The sequence below is a fragment of the Oryctolagus cuniculus genome, chromosome 3 (assembly GCF_964237555.1).
Source record: "Oryctolagus cuniculus chromosome 3, mOryCun1.1, whole genome shotgun sequence".
Classification (NCBI taxonomy): Eukaryota; Metazoa; Chordata; class Mammalia; order Lagomorpha; family Leporidae; genus Oryctolagus; species Oryctolagus cuniculus.
The window spans coordinates 174,674,612-174,701,227 of NC_091434.1; the positions used below are offsets into that span (position 1 = coordinate 174,674,612).

The 26,616-nt window shown below is 44.3% G+C and overlaps 1 protein-coding gene and 1 pseudogene across 21 annotated transcripts in view; one reads left to right on the forward strand and one right to left on the reverse strand.

Moving 5' to 3' along the window:
• Positions 1-1,948: 1,948 nt before the first annotated feature.
• LOC127491671 (large ribosomal subunit protein eL33-like) lies at positions 1,949-16,083 on the reverse strand (annotated as a pseudogene).
• Positions 15,842-26,616, forward strand: part of EZH2 (enhancer of zeste 2 polycomb repressive complex 2 subunit) — an 80,629-nt gene continuing 69,854 nt past the window's right edge. For 4 of the 21 annotated variants that reach the window (XM_008258064.4, XM_051849020.2, XM_051849018.2 and 1 more), the window contains exon 1: positions 16,237-16,504. In XM_008258064.4, coding sequence (XP_008256286.2) covers positions 16,254-16,504 — 251 coding nt within the window. In that variant the 5' untranslated portion in view covers positions 16,237-16,253. Of the gene's footprint in view, positions 16,049-16,235; positions 16,505-16,969; positions 17,300-21,078; positions 21,244-26,616 lie in introns of those variants that run through there. The other 17 variants (XM_051849017.2, XM_051849021.2, XM_051849019.2 and 14 more) reach the window with 9 other exon arrangements.

Genomic DNA, 26,616 nt, shown 5'->3' on the forward strand with positions numbered 1-26,616 from the left:
ACCGGGTTCTAGTCCCGGTTGGGGCCCCGGATTCTGTCCCGGTTGCCCCTCTTCCAGGCCAGCTCTCTGCTATGGCCAGGGAGTGCAGTGGAGGATGGCCCAGGTGCTTGGGCCCTGCACCCCATGGGAGACCAGGAAAAGCACCTGGATCCTGGCTCCTGCCATCGGATCAGCGCGGTGCGCCGGCTGCAGCGGCGGCCATTGGAGGGTGAACCAACGGCAAAGGAAGACCTTTCTCTCTGTCTCTCTCTCTCACTGTCCACTCTGCCTGTCAAAAAAAAAAAAAAAAAGCTATTACAATATGTATAATTAATGCAATCTGAAAATAGAAATGATTACATCTCTTAGGAAAAAGTTAATAATCTCATTTTATGCTGGAATTCATCTCACATCAGAAGGACGTTGGCTTGTAAAATAATAGAAGTTGTGTTATAGAAAAAATTAGGGGCAAAAAATGAGTAAGTGTGGGGCTGTCGGGTTAAGCTGCCACTTAGCGATGACAGAATCCCATATGCAGCTGCTTCTCTGCTTCCCATCCAGCTCCCTGCTCATGTGCCTGGAAAAGTAGCAAAGGATAGCCTGGGTGCTTGCAACCCACATGGGTCACCTGGATGGAGTTCCTGGATCCTGGCTTTGGCCTGGCCCAGCCCTAGGGAGTGAACCTGTGGATGGAAGATCGATATTTCTCTCTGTCTCTCCCTGTCCCTGTCCCTCTCTGTCACTCTGCCTTTCAAATAAATATATAAATCTTATTTTAAAAAATGAATAAGTTCATATACTGAGAAGGTTTTGCCATTGTTCATTCATTATTACACTCTAGTTTCTTTTGCAGTAAGAAGATATAAACTATCGAGCAACTGATGATGCTTTTAAAAGTCTCCCAGGATAGTCTTTATATGAGGACATTCAAAAGTGAGCTTGTGAGGTCACTTTCAAGTGTGCTAAGGTCAGTGATTTCTTTTATTCAAAGATTTCACAGGTGAGCTATGCATGCATGACAACACTGCAAATGAATAAGTTCTATCACTTGATACACTGCCTTTAGTTTAAAATGACTGCTTTTGAAAACATATGGTCCCCAGCTGAAGTTTTATCACTGCTGCTGTTTCTTTCCCCCAAAGATTATACACCACTTTGATACATCTTATCAGTAGGAAAATATTTTCTCTTCAAGTTAGGAATGAATTTCTGCAATTGGAAACATTTCTTACGTTTGGAATACTGAATCAGAACAGGCTCTTCTGCTGATAGGAAAAGCCTGTAGTCGGGAATCATTAGAATACGGGAGTTTCGAAGCAGCATGTCAGTGGATTGTCATGAACTTTCACAAAGCTGGAGTCACCTTACTCGTCTGTCCAGCTCCGTGTCCTGTGCCAATGGGACACACATGTCAGTGCTGAGTGTGTGCAATGGCACTCTGCCAGGGGCCCACAGGGAAGGAGGACACAGCTGACAGACGACGTCACAGTGCAAACTCAATGAGTACATTGAAGAATTTGAGGTGAGTGGTGGCATTTGATGCAGCGTTAAAGATACTGGGACACACTCATCCCATATTGGAGTGTCTGGGTTCAAGTCTAGCTCGACTGCCTATTCCAGCTAAGGCACACTTTGGGAGGTAGCAGGTGATGGCACAAGTACTTGGGTCCTTGCCGCTCATCTGGGAGACCTGGATTGAATTCTAGGGTTCTGGCTTTGGCCTGGCCTAACCCTGGCTGTCGAGGGCATTTGGGAAGTGAACCAGCAGATAGAAGATCTCTCTTTCTCTCTACCCTTCAAATTAAATAAGTAATAAATAAATACAAGTTAGAATATAATTTGAGGAGGGAGCACTGCCTTGTACTTAGAACAGTGAGGAGATATTCAGGATATTCGTGGCAGAAAGACCTTGATGCCCACCCACCCCCTCCCATAACTCAGGAATTCCTCTGTTAGAAATCTCCCAGAGCCTGGTCCCGATTGCAGGTCCCACCACACCTGCTGCTTCTGAGATTCTACACAATGACGACTCTAGAGGTAAGGGAATCACCACCACTCCCTCCACCCCAGGCTTGGGGATGGGCTGCTCTGCCTCATCTCCGACCTGGCCACCGTCTGATCTTGGCATTGCTAACTAGTCCCTTCTCCAACCCCACACCCCTTTCTCTTTCCCTCCGTTTACTCTTTCTTGAGGAATCCTTCTCTATATCCCTCACTCCCCACTCTCCCATAGTCCTGATCTGGCACAGGCAGGGTCAAAACAAGTGCTAAATAAATAAATAAAGGTCTTAAATGTTCCAGAAATTAATTTTTATTTATTTGAAAGGCAGAGAGACAGAGAGGAGAGAGAGAAAAAGAGAGAAACATCCTACCTACTGGTTCACCCTCCAAATGTTTGCAGCAGCTGGGGCTGGGCCAGCCCAAAGGTAGAAACTGGTAACTCAATCAAAATCTCCTGTATGGGTGGCAGGAACCCAACTGCCTGGACCATCATTTGTTGCCTCCCAGTGTGTGAATGAGCAGGAAGCTGGAATTGGGAGCAGAGCCAGAACTTGAACCCAGGTACTCCAATATGGCTTCCCAAATGGCATTTTAACCACTATGCCAGACAGTTGCTCTGTAAGTTTCTTTTAAATGAATTAATAAAGGGTCAGGTATGGCTCAGATTTTAAACATTTTCTGTTTGCCTGATTATACTGTATTTTTGGTAATGGGCTCTATAAGTTTGTTACTTACCAAATGAAGTAATTCTTTTTTATAAATTGTTTAATTAACAGGCAGAGAGAGACACAGACAGGTAGACAGACAGAGCTCCTATCTGCTGGTTCACTACCAAAATGCCTGCACTGGCCAGGGCTGGGCAGGGTTGCAGCTGGGAGATGGGAACTAAATCCAAGTCTCCCATGTTGATGGGCAGGAGCCCAGTTGAGACATTACTGCTGCTTCCCAGGGTTTGAATTAACATGAAGCTGGAGTCAGGAGCCAGAGCTGGATATAGATCCCATGTACATCAATGTGGGATGCAATCATCTAACTGCTAGGCTACGTGCTCACCCCTACTTTCTTTGTATTGTTGAGTTCTAAGAGTTCTTTAAATATTCTGAAGAAATTTTTATTATTATTTACTTATTTATTTGAACGGCAGAGAAACACAGAGAAAGCAGAACAGAAATCTTCCATCCACTGGGTCACTCCGCAGATGCTCATAGCAACTGGGGCTGAGCCAGGCTGACACCAGTATCCTGGAACTCGAGCTGGGTCTCCCACATGGTGGCAAGGATCTAAGACCTGAGAAATCATCTGCAGCCTCCCATGGTGTGCTTTCACAGGAAGCTAGATTGGAAGTGGAGCCAGGATTTCAACTCAGGCACTACAATTTGTGATCTTGGCATGCCACACAGTGACTTAATTGCTGTGTCAGATGCCCACCCTGTACCTTTCTTTTTTTTTTTTTTTAAAGATTTATTTATTTGAAAGGCAGAGTTACAGAGAGGTAGAGGGAGAGAGAGAGAGAAAGGCAAAGGGAGAGGGGTGAGAGAGAAAGAGAGAGAGAATTTTCCATCTGATGGTTCATTCCCCAAATAGCTGCAAGGGCAGGAGCTGTGCCGATCCGGAGCCAGGAGCCAGGAGCCAGGAGCCAGGAGCTTCTTCCAGGTCTCCCACATGGGTGCAGGGGCCCAAGCACCCGGGCCATCTTCTACTGCTTTCCCAGGCCATAGCAGAGAGCTGGATTGGAAGTGGAGCAGCTGGGACTCAAACCGACGCCCATATGGGATGCCGGCACTGCAGGCTGTGGCTTTACCTGCTATGCTACGGTGCTGTCCCCCCTCCTTCTTATTAACATTTCTATTTCCCTGTGACTTCTAGGAGATTACACTTCAGTTTTCCTCCTTCCTCATTGTTTACCCGTCTTTGTTACTCTTACTCCTTGTTCTCGCACTGATTTTTTTTTTTTACAAGAGAACAAATCCATTTTTATTTACTTACTTTTCAATAGGTTAAATCCTTGAGGGGTACAGCACCACACGGATGCTGTGTCCAGTGGCCTTCGCAGGAAGGTTCTTCAGAATCTGGCCTAAATCCTGCCACTGTTTCCGTGAGCACAGGTTGCCTTTCCCTGATTACTCTGGTTCTGTTAGGTTTGCCCCCAGGAATCACTGTGCTATTCTTTGCTTTGAACACATAAGCACACCTCTTGCCCACGTAGAATTCAGTTTCAGCCAGAGCATAAGCACCTTCAATTTTAAGAAGCACTATGTGCTTCCTTCGGTTCCGGAGACCTTGCTTAAAGCCAGCAAAAATGGCCTTGCACCACAGTCTCCCAGACATAGTTACCTTCTAGAAGTCCTGTTCCCAGCAGGCCTCCACAGGCTCCATGATGGCTGACACCGCCTCTCTGATTTTTTTTTAAACTTCTTGAAATATAATGCACAAATAGAAACGGTATGCATTCTAAGTGTACAGCTCGATTAAGTTTTCATGATTGAAATATATTTGTTTATGTAGCACTCATATCAGTGAGGAATGAAACATTATCACCACTCTCATCACTACCCTCCTCAATTCTGATTCTACCCACTATTGTTTCATCAAGGACCACTTCTGCTTGTCAAGGAACTTTAAATAAATAGTCATATGATACATTTCTTTTTTTATCTTTCTCCATTTAACATTCTGTTTTTTTTTCAATTCTTTCGTATTGTTGTATGTAACTGTAGGTTAATCATGGGCATTGTTGTAGGATATTCCATTATGTAAATGTATCTTAATTTATTCACTCTACTGTTGATGGGCAACTGGATAGTTTCCAGTTTTAGGCTATTAGGAACAGTGCTCTTATGAATATTCTTTTGGTAAATACATATACACACGTACATAGTCACCTGCTATATTTATATTTTATATAGAATTTTTAATTTATAGCATATTTCATACTTAAGTATAGTAAATATTATCTTTGCAATTTTCCAAAGTGCTTATACCAATTTACACCCCTAATCAGCTGTAAGAATTTTGGTTACCTGGGGCTGGTGATGTGGCGCAGTGAGTTAATACCCTGGCCTGAAGCACCAGCATCACATATGGGCGCTGGTTTGAGTCCTGGCTGCTCCACTTCCAATCCAGCTCTCTGCTATGGCCTGGGAAAGCAGTAGAAGATGGTCAGGGTTCTTGGGCCCCTGCACCCATGTGGGATACCTGGAAGAAGCTCCTGGCTCCTGGCTTCAGATCAGCATAGCTCCAGCCATTGCAGCCATCTGGGGAGTGAACCATCAGATGGAAGAACTTTCTCTCTCTCTGCCTCTCCTCTCTCTGTGTAACTATGACTTTCAAATAAATAAAAAATCTTAAAAAAAAGAACTTTGGTTACTTTACATCTTTGTCAACACTTGGTATTTTTTTTTTCATTTTAGCCATTTGGGGTGTAGTGATATTACATTATGATTTTATTTGCATTTTAGGGTAACTAGTGAAACTGAGTATCTTTTATATACTTATTGGGCATATGTATATCCATCTTTTTGGGTGCCAGTTTCTAATGTTTTTTCCCTTTCCTAATGTTTTGTCCTCTTTTTCAAACTGTTTTGTATGATTTTTTTTTTACACAATGCACAGACATCTTTTGTCAGGTAAGTGTATTGTGGTTTTCTTCTATTTTTTGACCTGCTTTTCAGTATTGTTTAAAGTTTTTTAAAAAATTTATTTGAAAGGCAGAGTTACAGAGTGAGGGATAGATAGATACATAGATAGATAGATAGAGGTCTTTCATCCACTGGTTCACTCCCCTAATGGCCACAACAACCGGGGATAGGCCAGGCCAAAGCCAAGAGCTAGGAGCCAGGAGCTTCTTCAAGGTCTTCTACGTGAATGCAGAGGCCCAAACACTTGGGCCATTTTCCGCTGCTATTCAGGTGCATTAACAGGGAGCTGGATCAGAAGTGGAGCAGCTGGTTTGAGACCCACACCCACATGGGATGTTGGCATTACAAGCGAAGGCTTAACCTGCTATGCCACAATGCTGGCTCTGCTTTTCAGTATTTTAGTAGTGTATTTTGGTTAATAGAAGTTCTTAACGTTAATATAGCCTATTTTTTATGAGTCCTTTAAAAAAATCCTGCTTAAAAACTTTTTGTGTACTCCAAGATCTTGATAATGTTTCTCTGTTTTCTTTCACATTTAGATCATCAGCTCATCTGGTGTGGAGATCAAGATTTTCTTCTCTATAGGAATAGCCAATTGACTTACAACCAATTATTCAGAAGATGACCCTCTCCCTATTGCACTGCAAGGTCGCCTTCATCATGAATCAGGTAACCATTTAGGTATGGGCCTGTTTCTGGACTCTTATTTTGTTTCCCATTGGTCTATTTGTCCATCTTTGTGCCAACATCACTGTTTTAATTATTGTGACTTGAAAAAACTAGGTTTCAATATTTGGTAGTCACAGGTTGCCCACCTTCGCTCTTCTTCAATTATCTTGGTTCTTTTAGGTCTTTTGCATTTCACATTATTATTTTAGAATCAAAATCATGTTATCTTGTCAATTCCCTGCTCCCACCCTCCCCACCACATATTCACCCTGCTGGGATGTTTTATCACTTTTTTAAAAAATATTTATTTATTTATTTGAAAGGCAGAGTTACAGAGAAGCAAAGGTAGAGAGAGAAGTCTTCCATCCACTGGTTCACTCCCCAAATGGCTGCAATGGCTAGAGCTGCACCGATATGAAGCCAGGAGCCAGGAGCTTCTTCCAGATCTCCCACAAGGGTGCAGGGGCCCAAGGACTTGGGCCATCTTATTATTTTATTTGTTGATACTCTTTATTGTTATATGCCAGAATAATGGTAAGATTCTTCAGTTCTCCACTTCCCCAAATCCTCAGCGGTCCTTGGTAAAACAGGTGTTGAATCTGGAAAATGCCATTCTGTCCAGGGGTTTATAACCATATTCTGGCTAAGCACCCCTCAGTTTCATGTTGAATTCCTTTAAAACTGTCAGGTAGTTTCTAGATTGTCTAAATGTTTAAATATATTTCGGTCTTCACTTGTTTTGATCAAATTTTTTTTTTTTTAATTTGACAGGTAGAGTTATAGACAGTGAGAGAGAGAGAGACAGAGAGAAAGGTTGATTCACTCCCCTAATGGCCGCCACGGCTGGCACTGCGCCAATCCGAAGCCAGGCACCAGGAGCTTCTTCCTGGTCTCCCATGTGTGTGCAGGGGCCCAAGCATTTAGGCCATCCTCCACTGCCCTCCTGGGCCACAGCAGAGAGCTGTCTGGAAGAGAAGCAACCGGGACTAGAACTGGCACCCATATGGGATGCCAGCGCTGCAGGTGGAGGATCAACCAAGTGAGCCACAGTGCCAGCCAAAATTTCTTAAGACTCTTATAAGATGGTAACATCTTGTTCAGCTTAGTGGGAAAGTGAATAGTACAATGGGGTGGTGGAAGTTTTAGACAAAGCTGAATTCTTATTCCATAGTAAGGAATGAGATAGGGAGAGAGGGGTACGGGAAGGTTACTGTCTTTTTTTTTTTTTTTAAGATTTTATTTATTTGAGAGAGAGGAATACAGAGAGAGAAGAAGAGACAGAGAGAAAGGTCTTCCATCTGCTGGTTCACTCCCCAAATGGCTGCAACTAAAGCCAGGAACCAAGAGCTTCTTTCACGTCTCCCACATGTGTTGAGGGGCCCAAGCACTTGGGCCTCCTTCCACTACTTTCCCAGGCTATTAGCAGAGAGCTGGATCGGAAGAGGAGTAGCCAGGACATGAACTGGTGCCCTTATGGGATGCTGGCACTGCATGTGGAGGCATAGCCTACTAAGCCACAGCCCTGGCCCTGGTTACAGCCTTTTTGTAACATAATTTCCCAAATGATATCCTATTTCTTTCGTGGCCATATTAGAGGCTTGTGGAAAGTCTAGCCCACACTCAAGGGAGAGAATTACAAAATGGTATGAGCACCAAGAGGTGGCAATATTGGGGGCCAGTGTGGTATAGTTGGTTAAGCCAGGACCTGCAACACTAGCATCCCATATGGGCGCTGGTTTGAGTCTTTGCTGCTTCACCTCTGATCCAGCTCCCTGCTAATGCTCCTGGGAAAGGAGTGGGGTGAGGGGGATGGCCCAAGTGCTTGGGCCCCTGCATCCATGTGGGAGATCTGAGAGAAGCTCCTGGCTTCAGCCTGGTCCTTTTGGGGAGTGAGCCAGTGGATTTTTTTTTTTTTTTTTGACAGGCAGAGTGGACAGTGAGCTGGTTTCCCATGGGGTGCAGGGCCCAAGTACTTGGGCCATCCTCCACTGCACTCCCTGGCTACAGCAGAGAGCTGGCCTGGAAGAGGGGCAACTGGGACAGAATCCGGCGCCCCGACCGGGACTAGAACCCGGTGTGCCGGCGCCGCAGGGTGGAGGATTAGCCTAGTGAGCCGCGGCACTGGCCGAGCCAGTGGATTTAAGACTCTCTTTATTTCTCCCTCTCTCTCTGTAACTATGCCTTTCAAATGAATAAAATAAATCTAAAAAACCAAGGAGGTGATTATATTTGGGAGCATTTTAGAGGATGTTTAACACATGTTCCTTTGGCTTTCTGGAGATGACTATCTCAATCTAATTCTGAAAAGGGTCAGTGATGGGTGTTTGGTTCAGCACTTTAGACTCTGCTTGGGATACCTATACCTCATATCAGAGTGTTTAGGTTTGAGTCCTTGGTTCTGCTCCCAGTTCCACCTTCCTGCTAATGTAACCTCGGAGGTAGAAGGTGATAGCCCAAGTACGTTGGTCCCTGCCATCCACCTGGGAGACCTGGATGAGTCCCTGGTTCCTGGCTTTGGCATGGCCAACCCCAGGATATTGAGGGCATTTGGGGATGAACCAGTGGATGGGAGAGCTCTCTGTATCTCTCTTTCAAATGGATAAAATGAATTTATAAAAATCAAAAGTCACAAATTATTTTTTAAATATTCTTTTATTAAGTTTTCTTTGCATGCTACATATTTTCTTGAATCAGCCTAAGGTGTTTTCCAGTCTGTGATATAACACCACTCTTACGTGTTATAAGGGATCATTCCTTCTCAGACCTTTAATTGATACTACTCTGGTAATCTCAAATCTTTTAACCACACTGTATCATATGACTATTTGTTCTCCAAACAGCTTTAGAATTTCCACTTTTGTATTGTATCCTATATCCCTAAAACTAAATTCATCCTTTTTTTTTTTTTAAAGATTTATTTATTTGAAAGTCAGTTACATAGAGAGAAAAGGAGAGGCAGAGAGAGGTCTTCCATCCACTGGTTCACTCCCCAAATGGCCACAATGGCCAGAGCTGTGCCAATCCAAAGCCAGGAGCCGGGAGTTTCTTCTGGGTCTCCCACGTGGGTGCAGGGTCCCAAGGACTTGGGCCATCCTCCACTGCTTTCCCAGGCCATAGCAGAGAGCTGGATTGGAAGTGGAGGAGCCAGGTCTTGAACTGGTGCCCATATGGGATGCCGGCGCTTCAGGCCAGGGCTTTAATCCACTGTGCCACAGCGCCGGCCCCAATTCATCCATTTTATATTTCTGTTGGGACTGAACAATTATTTTAAGGCAAAAATGGGAGGACTGTCATAAATGCAATGACACAACATAATGGTCTAAACAGCTTTTCACCTTAACTCTACATATTCGTTCCAGCACTACCTGCACTTGGTCAGATGGTTACCAATGTGTATCTGTTGCAATCAGACATACATGTTTCTGCATTTGTGCCCATATATTCTATCTTCTCTTCTTTTCTGGCAAAGACCAAATCCTTTACTCATGCATTGGGACCCATTTCCTTGGCTTCCTGTCCAAGATTTGGAATCCACCTCTTCTGACATACTTAAGGATATTGCTCAAGGAATATTCTTTTCCTGAATCACCAATTTTCCTATTTCCTTTGCTCTTCATCAGATACTAACATGGCTATGTTTTTAAAAAAGATCTTCTTTCTCTGGATCCCACTTATTCCTGCAACTGTATTTTCTTTCCTTTCATTCTCAGCAAAAGTCTTGAGAAAATGGTCTACAATTGCTGCCTCCGATTTTCTTCTCAAATTAACTCTGGAATCCAGTCTAACCTGGTTTTTATCCCCGTCAGTGCACTGAGACCAGTCTTATCAAGGGCATCAATGGCCTCCATATTGCTAAATCCACGCAAGAGTCAAGTCTCAGACATCCTACTCCACCTGTTAGCAGCATGCTATGAAACTCGTTACTCTCTCCTTTGAATCACTTTCTTTTCTCAGCTTCCAGGAGACTGTATTTTGTTACCTGCCTCCCATTTCACTGATGCTTCCTTTCTGTCTTCACTGGTTTCTCATCTCCACAACCTTTTCCAGTTGGAGAACCTTGAACTCTTATCTATTTAAATTTACTCCCTTGGTTTTAGATAGCATTTATTTGCTGATGATCCCAAAGTGATGTTTCCAGTCACAACTCTCCACAACCCTGGACTTCCATAAAGCCAAAGATTACTTAAAAACATGTAGAAATCTTATCTGAACTTCCTCTGTGTGACTAAAGTACATCCTTAGGATAATGAGTTCCCACAAGTGCCCCCCCCCAGGACGTCTTAGCTGACCTTGGGCACAAAGACATTTACCCTCTCACCCCAGATTATGTAAACCAGTTTCCTTGGCGCCTTAAAGCACCTCTTTTATTAAGCTGCTACAGAAACCTTTCCTCCTTTTTGGGAGGTGCTGTCACAAGAGTGCAACCACAAACATAATAAACTTTTTTTTTGGTTACTCTGTCATAAATTTACAGGTTTTCAGCCACTGGAACCTAAACTAGTAGGGGAAAGTTTACTTTCAGTAATGACCACATATTTGACATTTCTACTTGGTTGAAACCATGCATCTCAAACTTTGTCTCAAACTATAGTCACCTCCAAATCTCCATCCCATTTTTTTTTTTTTTAAACAGGCAGAGTGGACAGAGAGAAAGGTCTTCCTTTTGCCGTTGGTTCACCCTCCAATGGCCGCCACGGCTGGCATGCTGCGGCCGGCGCACCGCACTGATCCGAAGGCAGGAGCCAGGTGCTTTTCCTGGTCTCCCATGGGGTGCAGGGCCCAAGCACCTGGGCCATCCTCCACTGCACTCCCTGGCCACAGCACAGAGCTGGCCTGGAAGAGGGGCAACTGGGACAGAATCTGGCGCCCTGACCGGGACTAGAACCCGGTGTGCTGGCGCCACAAGGCGGAGGATTAGCCTAGTGAGCCACGGCACTGGCCTCCATCCCATCTTTTGTTTCTGCAGTTTACACTTACATCAATCTCACCGTTTTGCACCACATATCTAGTTCTGTCAGCAAATCCTATTGCCCAGACTTCGAAAATCTACTTCCTACCAGCTTATAGTTCCCACTTTGGTCTTGGCCACAATCATTTATTGCTTGAGTTTCTACAATAGGCTCAGCACCCTGCTCTCTTGATTTGGTCCCTGTTCTGCTTCAGGTTTCTCTCAGTACAGTAGCTAGAATGATCTTAAGTGATCAAATCACCTTTCTGCTCAAAATCCTCTCAATGAAGTCCTAACCATGGCCCACGAGGCCCTAAAAGATCTATTTGTGCCCCCTCAACTCTTTGACATCCACTCCTGGCTGGCTTCTTGATTCTGTCATATAGCACACCAGCCAACCTCCCACTTCAGGCCCTCTCCACTCTGGAGACACAGAATATCTCTTGTTTCCGGAAGTGCACCCTCACCTCTTTCAGCTTTTCCTTCAAATGCCACCTTCACAATGAGAAATTTCCTATTTTTAAATTACAGAACTTTCACCTAATACTTCCCTCCTTCCATGCTTTTCTCTATCACCATGTCATGTGCTGCACATTTTATTTGCTCCTCTGCACTAGAATCGTGACAGTCAGATGGGCTAATAGGCAGTTGAGTTGGTCCTGGGCTGGAATGAGGAAAGGGGAGTCCCTTCACGAGTGTGCAAAATGCTTGTTTCTCCCCAAAAGTTATCTTCAGCAAGATGAAAGTGCTGGATCACACTGCATGCCTCCTTTGAAAAGCTGCCTTTACCAAGACAAGACTGCCGATGCAACCCTTCCGAGTTTCCAGTTTTATCATGAGCAGGCTAGACAGGATTACAGTTCTGGGCCCTCTGATGGGTTTTGTTCCCTGCCCTTTGATTGTTAATTATCCCCCGAATTATGCAAAAGACTCCATTTCCACCAGTTTCTCCTGTCTTCCTTTCTTGGAGCCTCATTCCTGGCAGATTTCTGACTTAAATAAATCTTGCTTTGCTCATTGCTTTGTCCACATGGAAATTCTTCTAGTGAGATAAGAATTGAGGTCCCCTTCCTTTGTCATGTTACCTGTAACAGAATGAGGTTCATGAGGCAGAGGTTTCTGTTTTGCTTCCATTGTATTCCTAGCACCTGGATCATTGTTGAATACTGAGTGAATAAATGAAAAGTGTGGGAAGTAAACCCCATTCATGGGATTGAAAGGAAAGTTCTTTATAGAACTTTATAGTGAAGGGATGTAAAAGGAAATTCAGTGATGCTAACAGCCTGAACTTTGCATTTAACCTTATCCTGCTTCTCCCCAAAAGTTATCTTCAGCAAGATGAAAGTGCTGGATCCCAGGAAAACCTCGAGGGTATAATGGGCACCAGCAGTGCCAAGCCCTAGGGGTACAGCAGTGAATAATGAAGAATTACTTCATTATTCATGAATATTATACTCATGACTTCAGAGTTTTAACTCTCCACTTTTGGTTTCATCCCATAATTTAGTAGCGTATCTTTAACAGAGAACAGAATGACTTACCAATAGTGTTTTAACTGTATTCTGAGTATTTTTAAACAAAAATACTTTGTGACTTTCACATCTCACATCAATCTGTGTAGCATGGCTTTCTGCTTCATTTAGGTCCCTTTGGTAACCAGCATTCAGACATACACACACTCACACATGGTTGGTATTCATTAAGCACATATTCCTATTGAAATGATCACAAAGATTCATAAAAAGGCCTGCATATTTTCTTGATCTCCTACGATGGAAATCTTCAGATAAATCTTTATAAGAAAAACAAAGTATTTCTTCTCACATCTAACTTTCCTCTATTTGCCAACATATTAAAATAGCCGCAAAATATGCTCTCCAAGATACAATGAAGTCCTTTTGCAATGTTTTAAATTCTTTCTCCCGTCCCCACTGTGACCTACATTATGTTGCTTAACTGGGCAATGTCATTGCTGAACTTAGTATCATGATTCACTGGTCTATCTCCTTGATGTTCCAACTTAGCCTTTGTATTACATGGCAGAGGCCTTCAAAAATGTCATGGAATGTGTATTATGAAAAAAAACTGTCCACGTATTTCAAAATTTCTTAACCAAAAATACTTAACTCTATTTTCCATCCATTTTTAAAAAAGGTTTATTTATTTGAAAGGCAGTTTACAGAGCAAGATCTTCCATCCGCTGATTCATTCCCCAAATGGCTGCAATGGCCGGAGCTGAGCTGATCCGAAATCAGGAGCCAGAAGCTTCTTCTGGGTCACCCACGTGGGTGTAGGGGGCCAAGGACTTGGGCTGCATTCCCAGGCACATTAGCAGGGAGCTGGACTGGAAGTGGAGCCCCTGGGAATTGAACCGATATCCATATGGGATGCTGGTGCTGCAGATAAAAGGTTTAACCCACTGCAACACAGTGCAGGCCCCATAATTTTCTCTTTCTCTCTTTCTTTTTAAAAATTTATTTACTTATTTGAATGGCAGAGTTAGAGAGAGAGAGAGAGAGAGAGAGACAGACAGACATAGGAGACAGAAAGATGGAGCTTCCATCCACTGTTTCACTCCCAAATGGCCACAACAGCTGGGGCTGGGCCAGGCCGAAGCCAGGAGCTTCTTCATGGTCTCCCAGGTGGGTGCAGGGGCCCAAGAAGTGGGGCCATCTTTTGCTGCTTTCCCAGGCGCATTAGCAGGAAACTCAATCAGAAGTGGAGCAGCTGGGAGTCCAACTGGCACTCATATGGGATGCCTGCTTTGCAATCCAGTGGCTTAACCTGTAGTGCCATAGTGCCAGCCCTCCCATAAGTTTATTGGAGCATCCCTATATTTATACCTAAATATACATCATAAACTCATTTTCAAAATATTCAGTGCCATTTTAGCTCCCTCTGTTCTTTTTCCCAAGGTGCACTGTCAGCTCTGTACTTTCAGAATCTATGTTCTTGTGCACCTCGAGAGTCCTCACTGTCCCACCATGCTAGATCTTGTGCTTTTGCAGGAGCTAGTTAAAATTTCCTCTTGAGATTTTTTTGGAAACATCTTGATTCAACATCATTCCTTGATTCTAAATGCCTTAACAACTCATATGACATTTTACTCTTTGTTGCATTCATTTATATATTCCTTCGATTTGCTTTCTGATAGTCCCTAATAAAATTTCGATTTTTCTCTGGGAAAAAAAAAAGCTCCCATGTGGGGCTGGTGTCATGGTATGGTTGGTGAAACCACAGCCTGTGACAACCACAGATCTAGCTTCCTGCTGATGTGACTGGGAATGTGGCAGAGGATGGCTGAGTGTTAGGCCCCTATCATCCCATGAAAGACCAGGATGGAGATCCTGGCTCTTGGCTTCTGTCTGGCCCAGACCTGGCTGTTGCAGCCATTTGGGGAGTGAACCAGCAGATGGAAGATCTCTGTCACTCTGGCTTTCAAATAAATGAATGAATAAATATTTAAATAAGGTTCCCACTGTTTTAATACATATTAAAGGAGAGATAAAATCAATAATTTGATAAGCAATCTAGGTAAAAGTAGTTAATTTTTGAGATTTAAATAGTTAAGTCTAGATGGGAACATTTTACCATGGAAAATGATATGTACTGGTGACATTAACAGAGTTCACTACTTTATAGTCACATTGAAGAGGCATAACATCTACTTCTGGACTCTTTCCAACATTTATTTGTAAGGTAATTTGGCTTTTACGGGGGCACATGATTGCTTTTTTTCTCTTTTGGCTTCCTGTCATATATTTTCCAGCACTTAATTGGTTCAGAATATATGAGGAATTAGATGTTGATTTAGCAAAGATGGGAAAATCATGGGCTAACTTACAAAATTAATTCATAAAACATTTTTTTAGGCTTTTTACCCAACAGTCCATAGTTGACCTTTTAAAAATTCCCAGCCTGATCTCCCAATGTGGGATCCCAGTGAAAAAGGGTATTTTGCCCTACAGATGCATCATATGGAAAACAACTTTGGAATACTTTTAACTTCGTCGCCAGATAAGGCACAGGAGAGATTGTACCCTAAGCAGTTTATCTCTGACGCCTTTGAGGCAGGTTAACACCCCCCCCCCCCATCACTTTCTAACCACCCCAAGACGCTGCCATCGCTTTAATACTCTGCAGAGACGTAGCGTGAGGCACGTGAACCGCACGCAGCCTGAATAAACACATTTTAACGCTGGCACGTGCTTGGAACGACAATCACCAGGAAGGGTCCGAGAGGGGCGCTTTCCACGACAAAGGGGCCCTAACCGTCCGGCCTCTCGGCCCCAGGTTTCTACGGGTAGGCACCGCAGGCTCTGCCGGCTTCAGTCCAGCCGAGTGCGGGCGGGAAAGCGGCCGCCTCAGACCGAAGTAAAAGTGACGGCTCTCCCGGGGGGCGGGCGTGCGGGGCACCCGAGACCGAGGCCGCGCGGCAGGTCCGCCCGTAAACTCGGCGCCGCAACCCCGCTCCGCTCCGCGCGCCGCGCGCGGGGAAATCGGCGCGGCAGTTAAAACCGTTACCGCCCCCGAGTTTTGAATTGGTTCAAACTTGGCTCTCGCCGCCCGCCCCTCCCCCGCCGGGAACTCCACGGCGCCGGTTCCCGCCAAGAGCCGCGAGCGCGTAGCCCCGCCCTCCAGCCGGTTCCCGCCACCCCACCCTTCCCGCCTTCTGCCGGCGGCGGCCTCCGGGCCCCCACAGAGTTGCCCCGTCCCCGCCTTCCGTGCCCACCGCTTTCCCGAGAGGCGCCGAGCGTTCAGCCAAAGAACAAAGAGACGGCGGCGGCGGCGGCGGCGGCAGCGCTTCCACACGGTGAGCCGCGTCCCTCAGGCCGGGCCCCGCCGCTCGCGCGCACGCGCACCCGCGCGCCCGCCGGCCCGCGAGTCCCGAGCGCGCTCTGCGTGGGGCTCGCTCGGCGCCTCCGAGCCCGGCAGGCCCTGTGATTGGACGAGCGCCCGCCTCGCATCCCGCCAATCGGGGCGGCGCTTGATTGGACTGGGGGGGCCAAATAAAAGCGATGGCGATTGGGCTGTCGCGTTTGGCGCTCGGTCCGGTCGCGTCCGACACCCAGTGGGACACAGAAGGCAGTGGAGCCCCGGCGGCGGCGGCGGCGGCGGCGCGCGGGGGCGGTGCGCGGGAGCGGTGCGGGTTGGCGCGCGGGACGAAGGTAACGCGCGCTGTCGGCAGCTCGGCCGGCGGGGTTCCGGGAGTGCGACCCAGGGCGGCGGCGACGCGGGGACCTGCCCGCCGCTTCCTTGCCGGTCCCCGGTATCGTCCGAGCGGGGCTTCCCCGGTCGCCGCTCGCGCGGGCGCGGGGGAGGGGAGAGGGGAGACCCCTCTGGGGGGACCGTGTGAGGGGCGGGCCGGCCCGCGCGACCCCGCGAGCGGGGCAGCGCGGACCCTCCCCGGAGATGCGAGGAGGGAGCCGAGGCGTGCGCGGGGCGGGGGGTTCCCGGCGCCGGGGCTGCCCGCGCCGGGGCGCCGGGGCCGGGGGCGTTCCGGTGCCCGGTCCGGGTGGTCGCCCCGAGCTTCAGGTCTCCTTTGTGTGGCGGGGCCGCGGGAGCGCCCGGGTGGGACGGGACACACACAAGTTGGTGGGAGCGAGCCGCGAGTCCGCACTCAGACAAAGGACGGACTGTGTCTCCGGAGAGCTCGGCGTGAGGGCAGGGCAGGACGCGGGGGTCCCCGGCCGCGGGCGCGTGGGGGCGCGGGGCGCCGCGGGCGCGGGTGGGCAGGGCTCGGTCCCGCCCCGCGCCGGCTCCGGGCAGCGGCCGCGACGTGGGAACTCCGGAGGAGCTGGGCGTCTGACGTCTCCCGGAGACCCCGCGTCCGCCGCAGACCCGGGCTGGGGGCGCCTCCCCGCCGGGCTGCGCGTGAAGTTTGAGGGCAGCGCGGAGCTGGCGTCCGCCCCGCGGGTTTTGTTCGCCCCGAGGCCGTTCTGTGGAGTTCCCGCTTCATTGTGCGACCCCCTCCACTCAGCAGCACGGCTCTGCCGCGGGGTGACTTTTTGGAAATAGGAGGACGCACGAAGCGCGAGATTTCGGAAAACTTGGTGAACGCATAGTGAGTTCCCAGTTTTTAAAGAATCATACTCTTTTTTTTTTTTCCTAAGAAATTACAAGCTGTTTTGACTAACTTGTGTGGTACATCTGGGACTGGCGACAGGTGCTAACGAAGTCAACTGTCATTTAGTCGGCGATTATTTCCCAATCCCGAGGGGTTGAATGAAGATTTGATGGTAGAAATAGGTGATCCAGATAAAATGCCCATTCCGAATATGTGTTTAGGCTCTAGGGTTAGCAGTTTCTTACTAGTTGGTCTTGCTTTCCCTGAACAATAGCTTTGGTGAGTCTGAAAAGACTGGATGCAGAAGTGTTCGTTGCTTGAAAAATTGAATGTATGCTGCCCACAGTTAACCTAAAATTCCTTTGTTTTTCACCCAGGATCTGTGAAATTTAGATTCATTTGGAAATAAGAATCTTTATTTAAAGTGTTTTACTATGAGGTTTACTTTCTAGGTTTCAAGAAGTTAGGTTTAATTTTATGATGTTTTAATGTCACATAACATAGCACTTAAACCTTTAAAAATGACTAATTCTGGAATAGTGGAGTGTTGTCAATACGTGGGTTTTGGAGTTTATTTTCTATTACTCTTTGTTATTGAGCACTTAGAAGAATGCAGAACAAGTATATAGTCTTAACTGGTTTATTTAATTTTATTTGCAAGAAAATAAAAAATATTTAGGGCATATTTTAATTTCCTGTACATAATCCCCTTAAAATTAGGCATACAGGATTCTAGTCTGTTCTACTCTAGATATAAAGAATTCTATTCTCCATTTTTGGAGGTGTGTTGGGGAATGTAATGTTTAGAGAAAATTGCTCTTTTAAATTCTGACTTTTGTAGAAAGTGAATATGTTCCAAGAAAGGAAGTTAGAAAAACATAGGCTATCTTCTGATCACATAGTGTTCTATCTGAAGGTCAAATAAGCATCTACTAACTTGTGGTTTTAGAGACATGGAGACAAATACAGTCTAAAATTTTGTGTTACATCTATTTTGCAGCGTTTTGGACATCACTGAGCAACACATTCCAGGTGCTACTCTAAGGGTTGACATTATGAAATCACATTTACGTCCATGTTATTTGCTGACAATTATGTATTTAAAAATAGTAGTAACCTTGGGTATTTTGTTATGAGCTAGTTGTGCAGATTTTTGGCAGAAATTTTGGTATTTTAGGATAAGAAATTCTAATTTTGCCCTTGTGTATTCTGTATTTGATAATCACTATCTGTACTTGCCATAGATATTTTTTAAAAAAGTCTGAGAAATTGGTTTAAACTTTGTTTTAAATTATTTTTGAAAGCTTTATGAATCTTTTAATTTAGAATTACTTAGTTTAAGTAGCAATATAAAAAGCACTTGTTGATTTAGTGTAGTTAGATAAAACAAAAATACTTTAATATTGGCTTTGCTTGCACGTGTACATATAAATGATGGTCTGTTTTGGCCATTTAAAAATTTTAAGGCAGATTTCTCTAGGTCACACTGGAGTTTTTCCAGGATATCTTTTATCCTTTGAAGTGGCATTCTCAAGGGATGTAAATTTAATTTATTATTAACCTTTAAATGAGCCATGAGTAAGAAAGTTGGCCTGCTTCTTTTAAAAAACTGACAACTCGGTTGATCATACAATGAATTTGGGGGTCACTGAGAAATGATATATGAGTTATCCTTGAAGTCTTTATGCGTGTATTGTTGATGAATACATTTTTTGTAAATGATGACGAATTCTCTATGGATTGGTGAAACCATTAGTTTGAATGAGAGCATAAGTGGAGACAAGCAATTTGTTAAATTCAGAGAATGGTTCCTGATCAGATGATGAACTTTACCTTCCAGAGGCCCTCCCGCAATTTCCAGGCACTCTTGTGTTCTCAGAAGTCTTTGTTCATACTGTTATTACAGTATGTATCAAATTGTATTGTAATCACTTGTTTATGCATTGGGCTCCTTCACTGCATTCTAACTGCCTGGAGGCAGAGGCTCTCTTATTTTTCTTAATATATACCTAGCACTTACGTTGGCAGTTGCTAGAAAACACGGACTTTAATAATTGAACGAATTAAGAGAATATGGAAAATATAGGGAAATCATTTGACAGAGGAACTTGCAAAGCAATCAGGATATATTTGTGTTATAGAGAACTTTGGAAAATATTTTTCCTCCATTTCTGAGAAGCAGTGATTATAAAGAAAAATAATTGTCAAGATAAATTAGTCTTTAAGGTTCTTCCTAGTTATAATTTATGATATTGAAAATTAGAAGTCCTTTAGGTACAATTATTAGTATTCATGTTTGGTGTTTCAGGGAACTAGAGAGAAGCTTGATAAATCATCTGGATGTTTAGCATATAGTAGCTGTTTAATTTGATTTATGTTGATGTTGATGATCCTTGGACAAAAATATAAGGAAGGGAGAGGGTAAGAGAGGGTAGCACATCTTTTAATTCAGAGATGTCTGGTTAGAATTAATGAGTTCTTTATTGAAATAATTTGAGGTAAGTTTTTAAAAAAATTACCAGTTTAAAAGAATTTGAAAGGCAGAGAGGCAGAGACAGAGAGCTCCCATTCTGTTTCACTCCCCAAATGCCTGCAAATAGCTGGGGGTGGGCCAGGCCAGAGCCAGGAGCCCAGAACTTAATCTGAGTCTTCAGTGTGAGTGGTAGGGACTCAAGTACTGGAGCCATCTTCTTCTGTGCCTCCTAGGATATACATTAGGAAGAAGCAGGAGGAGGGCTGGGAGTTGAACCCAGGTACTCTGATATGAAAGATGGCCAGACCAAGGGACATCCTAACTGCTGTGCGAAATGCCTACCCCTGAGGTAGATGTTGGAGCTAAAACTGAAGGGAATAGTGACACTAATTGTGAATCATTATTGGGACACTATTCATTCTTTTAAAATGATACAGATATGGGGCCGGGCATTGTGGTGTAGCAAGTTAAGCCTCTGCCTAGGATGCCAGCATTCTGTGTGGCTGCCATTTCAAGTCTTGGCTGCTCCATTGACTCAGTTCCCTGCTAATGCACCTGGGAAAGCAGCGGAAGATGGCCTAAGCTCTTGGGCCCTTGCACCAACATGGGAGACCTTGAAGAAGCTCCTGGCTTCAGATCAGCCCAGCTCTGGCTGTTGTGGCCATTTGGGGGATGAACCAGCAGATGGAAGATCTGTCTCTCTCTAACTCTGCCTTTCATGTAAATCTTTTTTAAAGAAAACATAGATATGTAAGTCTAGTAATATCTCAACACTGTACCACTACTTGGTACAAAAGTATGACAAGAATGAAATGAAAAAGGAATTAAAATGCCTGCTATTTGCCAGATGTGTTTTCTTTTTTGTTTTTTGCTTTAGTTTTCGTGAAAGTCACTCTGCCTCTATCAACAGATGAATGAATGAAAATATGGTATATACATATAATGAAATATTATTCAGACATAAAAGGAATGGAATTCTGATTCGTGCTGTGTAACATGTATGGACTTTGAAGACATGCAAAGTGAAATAAGTCTTTTGTACAGAAGTCATAAAAACAGTGATTTCATTTACATGCAATAGATATAATAGGCAGTTTTATGGACAATAGAATAAGGGTTACTAGGGGCTGAGGAGAAGGGGAGTGGGGAGTTAATTGTCTAATGAGCACAGAGTGTCTGGAATGATGGAAAAGTTCAAGAGAGGGATGGTGCTAGTGTTTGAGCAATATTTTAAGTATACATAATGTTGCTGAATTATACACTTAAAAAGTGAAACTGGTAAATTTTATGTGTATCTTATCAGAATACAGAACATAGCAACATTCTGGAAACCTTTATGGATAAAGAAATTGTCGTCTAAAGGGGTTAACAATTTGCACAGGATTATTCAGTTGGGGATTTGCTGTCATGATCGACACAAATTCTGTTTGATTCCATATTATCTACTGGCTTCCTTCAAGAAGAATGAGTAAGTCAATCAGAGAATTATATTTAACAGTAGATAATTATAGTTTTATGGGCGGTACAATCTGATATTCTACCCCAGACTAAAAGATGTGTTTGAAGATTTCTTTCACAGCTAGAGCTGTAATAGTACACATTTGAGGGAAAGTATTGTATAGAGTTTTAAGGGTGTATGGTCTTGGGAGGTACATTATTGAGGTCTAATTCTTAAGCTGTCAGTTTGTGCCTCGGATCTAGGGGTTTGCCTATTTGTAAGTTGGTGATGATCATGGTAACATCTGATAAGATGGTTATAGCCCTTAGATTTATACTTGGTACAAAGCGTTTGATAAATGATTTTTAGTTACTTATTGTGCCAGTATTGTTAAGGGTATACTTTCTCATTATTGGGACCTAACACTTCTCAAGTTTAGATATGTGCTTAAGACTTGCAAGTAATGAAAGTGGTGCTACATATGTTTTATCTATTTCTATTTGGAAATGTCTGTTGTTACATAAAAATAAATATAAAATAAAAATAATATGTGCTCAGTTAAAATACTAAATAATTTAGACATTTATAAAATGAAGGCTTTCTTGATTCCTGTAATCTCATTCCTTACCTTAATAGTTTAACTTTTCCCATTGTATTCATAGATGAAAGTCTATTTTCAGATTTATCTCATTACAGTAAGACCAAGTTATTGAGTTCCAACACACCTTTTTAAAAGATCAGTCTAAGATCTGTTTCATTTAAAAGTATTGGGGCTGGCACCATGGCTCACTTGGTTGGTCCTCCGCCTTGCAGCGCCAGCATCCCATATGGGCGCTGGGTTCTGGTCCTGGTTGCTCCTCTTCCAGTCCAGCTCTCTGCTGTAGCCCGGGAAGGCAGTGGAGGATGGCCCAAGTGCTTGGGCCCCTGTGCCTCCTCATTGATTTATTTGAAAGGCAGAGCGACAGAGGAAGGGAAAGAAAGAGATCTTCCATCCACTGGTTCATTCTCCAGATGGCTAACCCTCACTGAAACAAGGAGCCCGAAACTGTCTTGTTGCCGTCATGGGTTCCAGGCACCAAGTACTTAGGGTCGTTTTCCACTGCCTTCCTAGGCACATTAGCAGGGAGCTAGATCTGAAATGGAGCAGCCAAGACTTGAACTGGTACTTGAAAATGGGATGCTGGTGTTGCAAGGAGCAACTTAACCCATTGAGCAACAAAGCCAGCTCCATTCTGCCTTCTCTGGCACATTAGCAAGCAGCTGGTCTAGAAGCGGAGTAGCCAGGATTCAAAACTGCACTCCCGTTTGGAATGCACATGTCAACTCACCTGCTTTGGCACAAGCCTGTTCCCCTACTTTAAATGGAATGTGTAATATTGCAGTTTATGAATGTATCATAATACAGCATATCAATTCTCTGATAAGACACTTTTCTCAAAAGTAGTGAACATCTTTATGTGTCTTTGAACATTTATGTGATAACATTCTATAATGAGAGTTGCCATTTCAAGATTATGCACATTTCAGATTTAATAGGTATTGTCAAATTGCTTTCTAAAAAGTGTTTTTTTAGTTAAAAACAACTTTATTGAAGTATAATTTATGCACAGTAAAATGCACATGTTTGAAAGATACAGTTTGAAGAGTTTTGACATTTGTATACACCTGTAACACCACCTCTATCAAGATAGATGACATTGCCATCATCTTAGTTCTTTCATGCTCCATTATAAGCATTTCCTCTCTACTGCTGATCAGATTTCTCCTGTTCAAGAATTTCATGTAAATGGAATAATAAAATATATATTCTTTTGTGACTGTTTTTTTTTAAAAGATGTACTTATTTATTTGAAAGAGCAACAGAGACGGGGAGAGACAAATCTTCCATCCACTGGTCACTCCCCAAATGACTGCAATGGTTGGGGTGGTCCATACTGAAGTCAGGAAACTGGAATTCCATCTAGATCTACCACACCGGTGGCAGGGACCCAAGCGCTTGGGCCTTTTTGCTGCTTTCCCAAGCGTAGTATCAGGGAGCTGAATCAGAAGTGGAGCAGCCAGGACCTGAACTGGCACTGCGATATGTGATGCCAGCATTGCAAGTGCTGGCTTAACCTGCTGTGCCACAATGCTGGATCCTATGGTAACTAGTTTTTTAAAGTGATATGTAGTAATTTTTTGGAGTATGAGAGAGAGAGAGAACTCCTATCTACTGGTTCACTACACGAATGCCTGCAATGCCTTGTTGGGGGGCGGCGGCCAGGAGCCAGGAACTCAATCTGGGTCTCGTGTGGGTTGCAGGAGCCTAATTACTTGGGCTATCACTGCTGCCTTGTAGCGTGTGCATCAGCAGGAAGCTGGAATCAGGTGCCAGAGCTGGAAATTGCACCCAGGTACTCTGATAAGGGATGAGCTGTTATAGCTGCTAGCCTAACTGCATACGCTTATGTTCTTTAACTTTTCATTTTGAATATTTCAGGCCCTTTCATTTTTTAGTGAGCTAAACCTTAAGTTTTTTTCTTCAAAGGATAGGTGAGAATATTAATGCTAATTTTTAAAGTTAAATTGAAGATAAACTTGATCTTACAATGATAATGTGGTATGTAGATAAGATTGCCAAGCTTGGTCTATATTCTGACAAGTAAATTCTATTATAGACACGGATGGTTTTTCATTATAGTCAAGTATATATACTTGATTTTATGTATTTTATTTCTGCAAAGTACCAATTCTTTTGCTGAATGCTTTGTTTGCACCCATACTAATTTTTAGTTTTTCTTCATTATACAAATTATATAAACTTTCATTCTCCTGCTTTAATTAGGACAAATGAAAGCAAGGCTTTGGGCTTTTCTTGGGTGTCATATACCACTCTAGTTGATCGTGTCATTGCTCAGCTCTGTTGTCCCATGGCTGTGGATTTAAGAAAGAAGCCCCTCAAATGCATTCTAGGTGGTCCGTAGAACAGCAGGAGGTGTCTTTAGTCTTTGTATGTTTCCCTTTCCCCTGCTGATCTCATTCGGTCTTACCAGAACACAGGATGTTTCTTGTGTCTGTGCTTTGTCCTCTTTCTGGAATATTTTTCCTATCATTTTAGCTTCTCATACTGTTTAGCTTGTGTCTCAAAACACTCCCCCTATACCATCAATAGTAGACAGCTTCTCTCCTGCTTAGAAAGTAGTACTGTAAATACATATATTAGTGGTTTTCCTTTCTTCCTCTTATCTTTATTTTTTAAAGGACTTAGTTATTTGAAAGGCAGAATTACTGGTTCACTCCCCAAATAACTGCAACAGGGGTTGTGCTGGGAGAAGTCAGGAGACAGGTGCTTCTGCCAGGTCTCTCTTGTGGATACAGGAACCCAAGGGCCATCTTCTGCTTTCCTAGACCATTAGCAGGGAACTGGATTAGAAGAGCAGCTGGGACTCAAACCTGTGCCCATATAGCATACCAGTATTTCAGGCTGTGGCTTAATCTGTGCCACAATGCTGGCCCCTCACCTTCATTTAAGTTCTTTTGTTACCATCTGTACAGTAAACCTTAGAAAAGGGTCTTTTTTTTTTTTTTTTTTTTTTTTTTTTTTTTTTTTTGGACAGGCAGAGTGGACAGTGAGAGAGAGAGACAGAGAGAAAGGTCTTCCTTTGCCGTTGGTTCACCCTCCAATGGCCGCCGCGGCCGGCGCGCTGCGGCCGGCGCACCGCGCTGATCCGATGGCAGGAGCCAGGAGCCAGGTGCTTTTCCTGGTCTCCCATGGGGTGCAGGGCCCAAGCACCTGGGCCATCCTCCACTGCACTCCCTGGCCACAGCAGAGAGCTGGCCTGGAAGAGGGGCAACCGGGACAGAATCCGGCGCCCCGACCGGGACTAGAACCCGGTGTGCCGGCGCCGCTAGGCGGAGGATTAGGCTAGTGAGCCGCGGTGCCAGCCTAGAAAAGGGTTTTGAATATTGTAGGTACTAATAAAATATTTGTGACATTGTTTTGGGTCAGAACCCTGAAAATCTGGAAGACCTAGCAGCAACTCAATAAATATTTAAATATCTCTACTTACCCTACCTCAATCTGTCAAGTGAGTTTTGTGTGGCTGTACCCTACCATCCAGTGCACTTTGCTAACTGCTGTCATAATACTGATTATTGTAAAAATTTAATTTATTGTGGGGAGCCATTGCACGGCGCCCTAAAGATGGCGCCGGCTCCTTTCCCCCGGAAGGACTGGCGAGAAACAAACATCTCCTAATAAGGAGATGGCTGAGCTCCCTTCCGGCTTCCGCATTGCTGTACCAATCAATGCTTGCCACTTGGCTGCTTTTGATTGGTGCACTGATGGCTATAAGAGGGAGGGGAGAGGAAAGGAGGCGGTAGTAGAAGTTTGAAAGAGGTTCCTGAATAAACTGCTGGAAGAAGAGTTCGGGTCGTGTCTTCCTTGCTGGTCGAGGGACGCGACAATTTATATCCTTAATAGACTTGATTAAAGTCAGAAAGCTGGAGAAACTGATTTAAAAAATTGAATGAGGAGCATGAAATAATTTACAAATTTATACCACCATACTTTCATCCCTTAGGTACGTTCATAGGAGCTAATTTTATTCAAAGTATATCAAGGTGTCTCCAGTAAATTGAAAAGATGTCAAAAAGATACAGCAGTAGGATTATTTTACCCATTTTATTGCTTGTTTATGTGATTGTGAACTCCCATCCACTGGTTTACTGCCACATGCCTAGGATGTTGGAATTGGGCTGAGTTGAGAGTTGGGGCTGGGAACTCAATTCAAGTCTCATTTGTGGTTGTCAGGGACCCTATTACTTGGGTCATTTCTGCTGCCTCCCAGGATCTGTGTTAGCTAGAAGCTAGAGTCAGGAGCTGGAGCCAGTTATTTTATTTTTAAAGATTTATTCTATTTATTTGAAAGGCGAAGGTACAGGAGGGGGAAGGAAGGAGAGAGAGAGGTCTTCCACCCACTAGTTCACTTCCCAAATGGCTGCAGTGGCAGGGTCTGGACCAGGCTGAAGCCAGGAGCCAGGGCCTTCTTCCAGTTCTTCCACGTGGGTTCAGGGGCCCAAGTACTTGGGCCATCTTCCACTGCTTTCTCACGCACATTAGCATGGGAGCTGGATTGGAAGTGGAGCAGCTGGGACTCATGGAGCAATCAGCACCCCCTTGGGCTGTTGACACGGCAAGGCAGAGGCTTAACCTGTGCCACAACGCTGGCCCCTGGAGCCAGTTAGTTAGTAAACCCAAGTTCTCTTGATATGGGACACCGGCAAAGTAACTGATCTTTTAACTGCTAAGCTAAATACTCACCCCAGTGCCTTGGTTTTTGATATTTAAAGACCACTTGTAAGCAGCCCAAAAATCTTAAGAAAATTATGCAGTTGAATTTCTTTAAACAGTGGAAGAGTTCT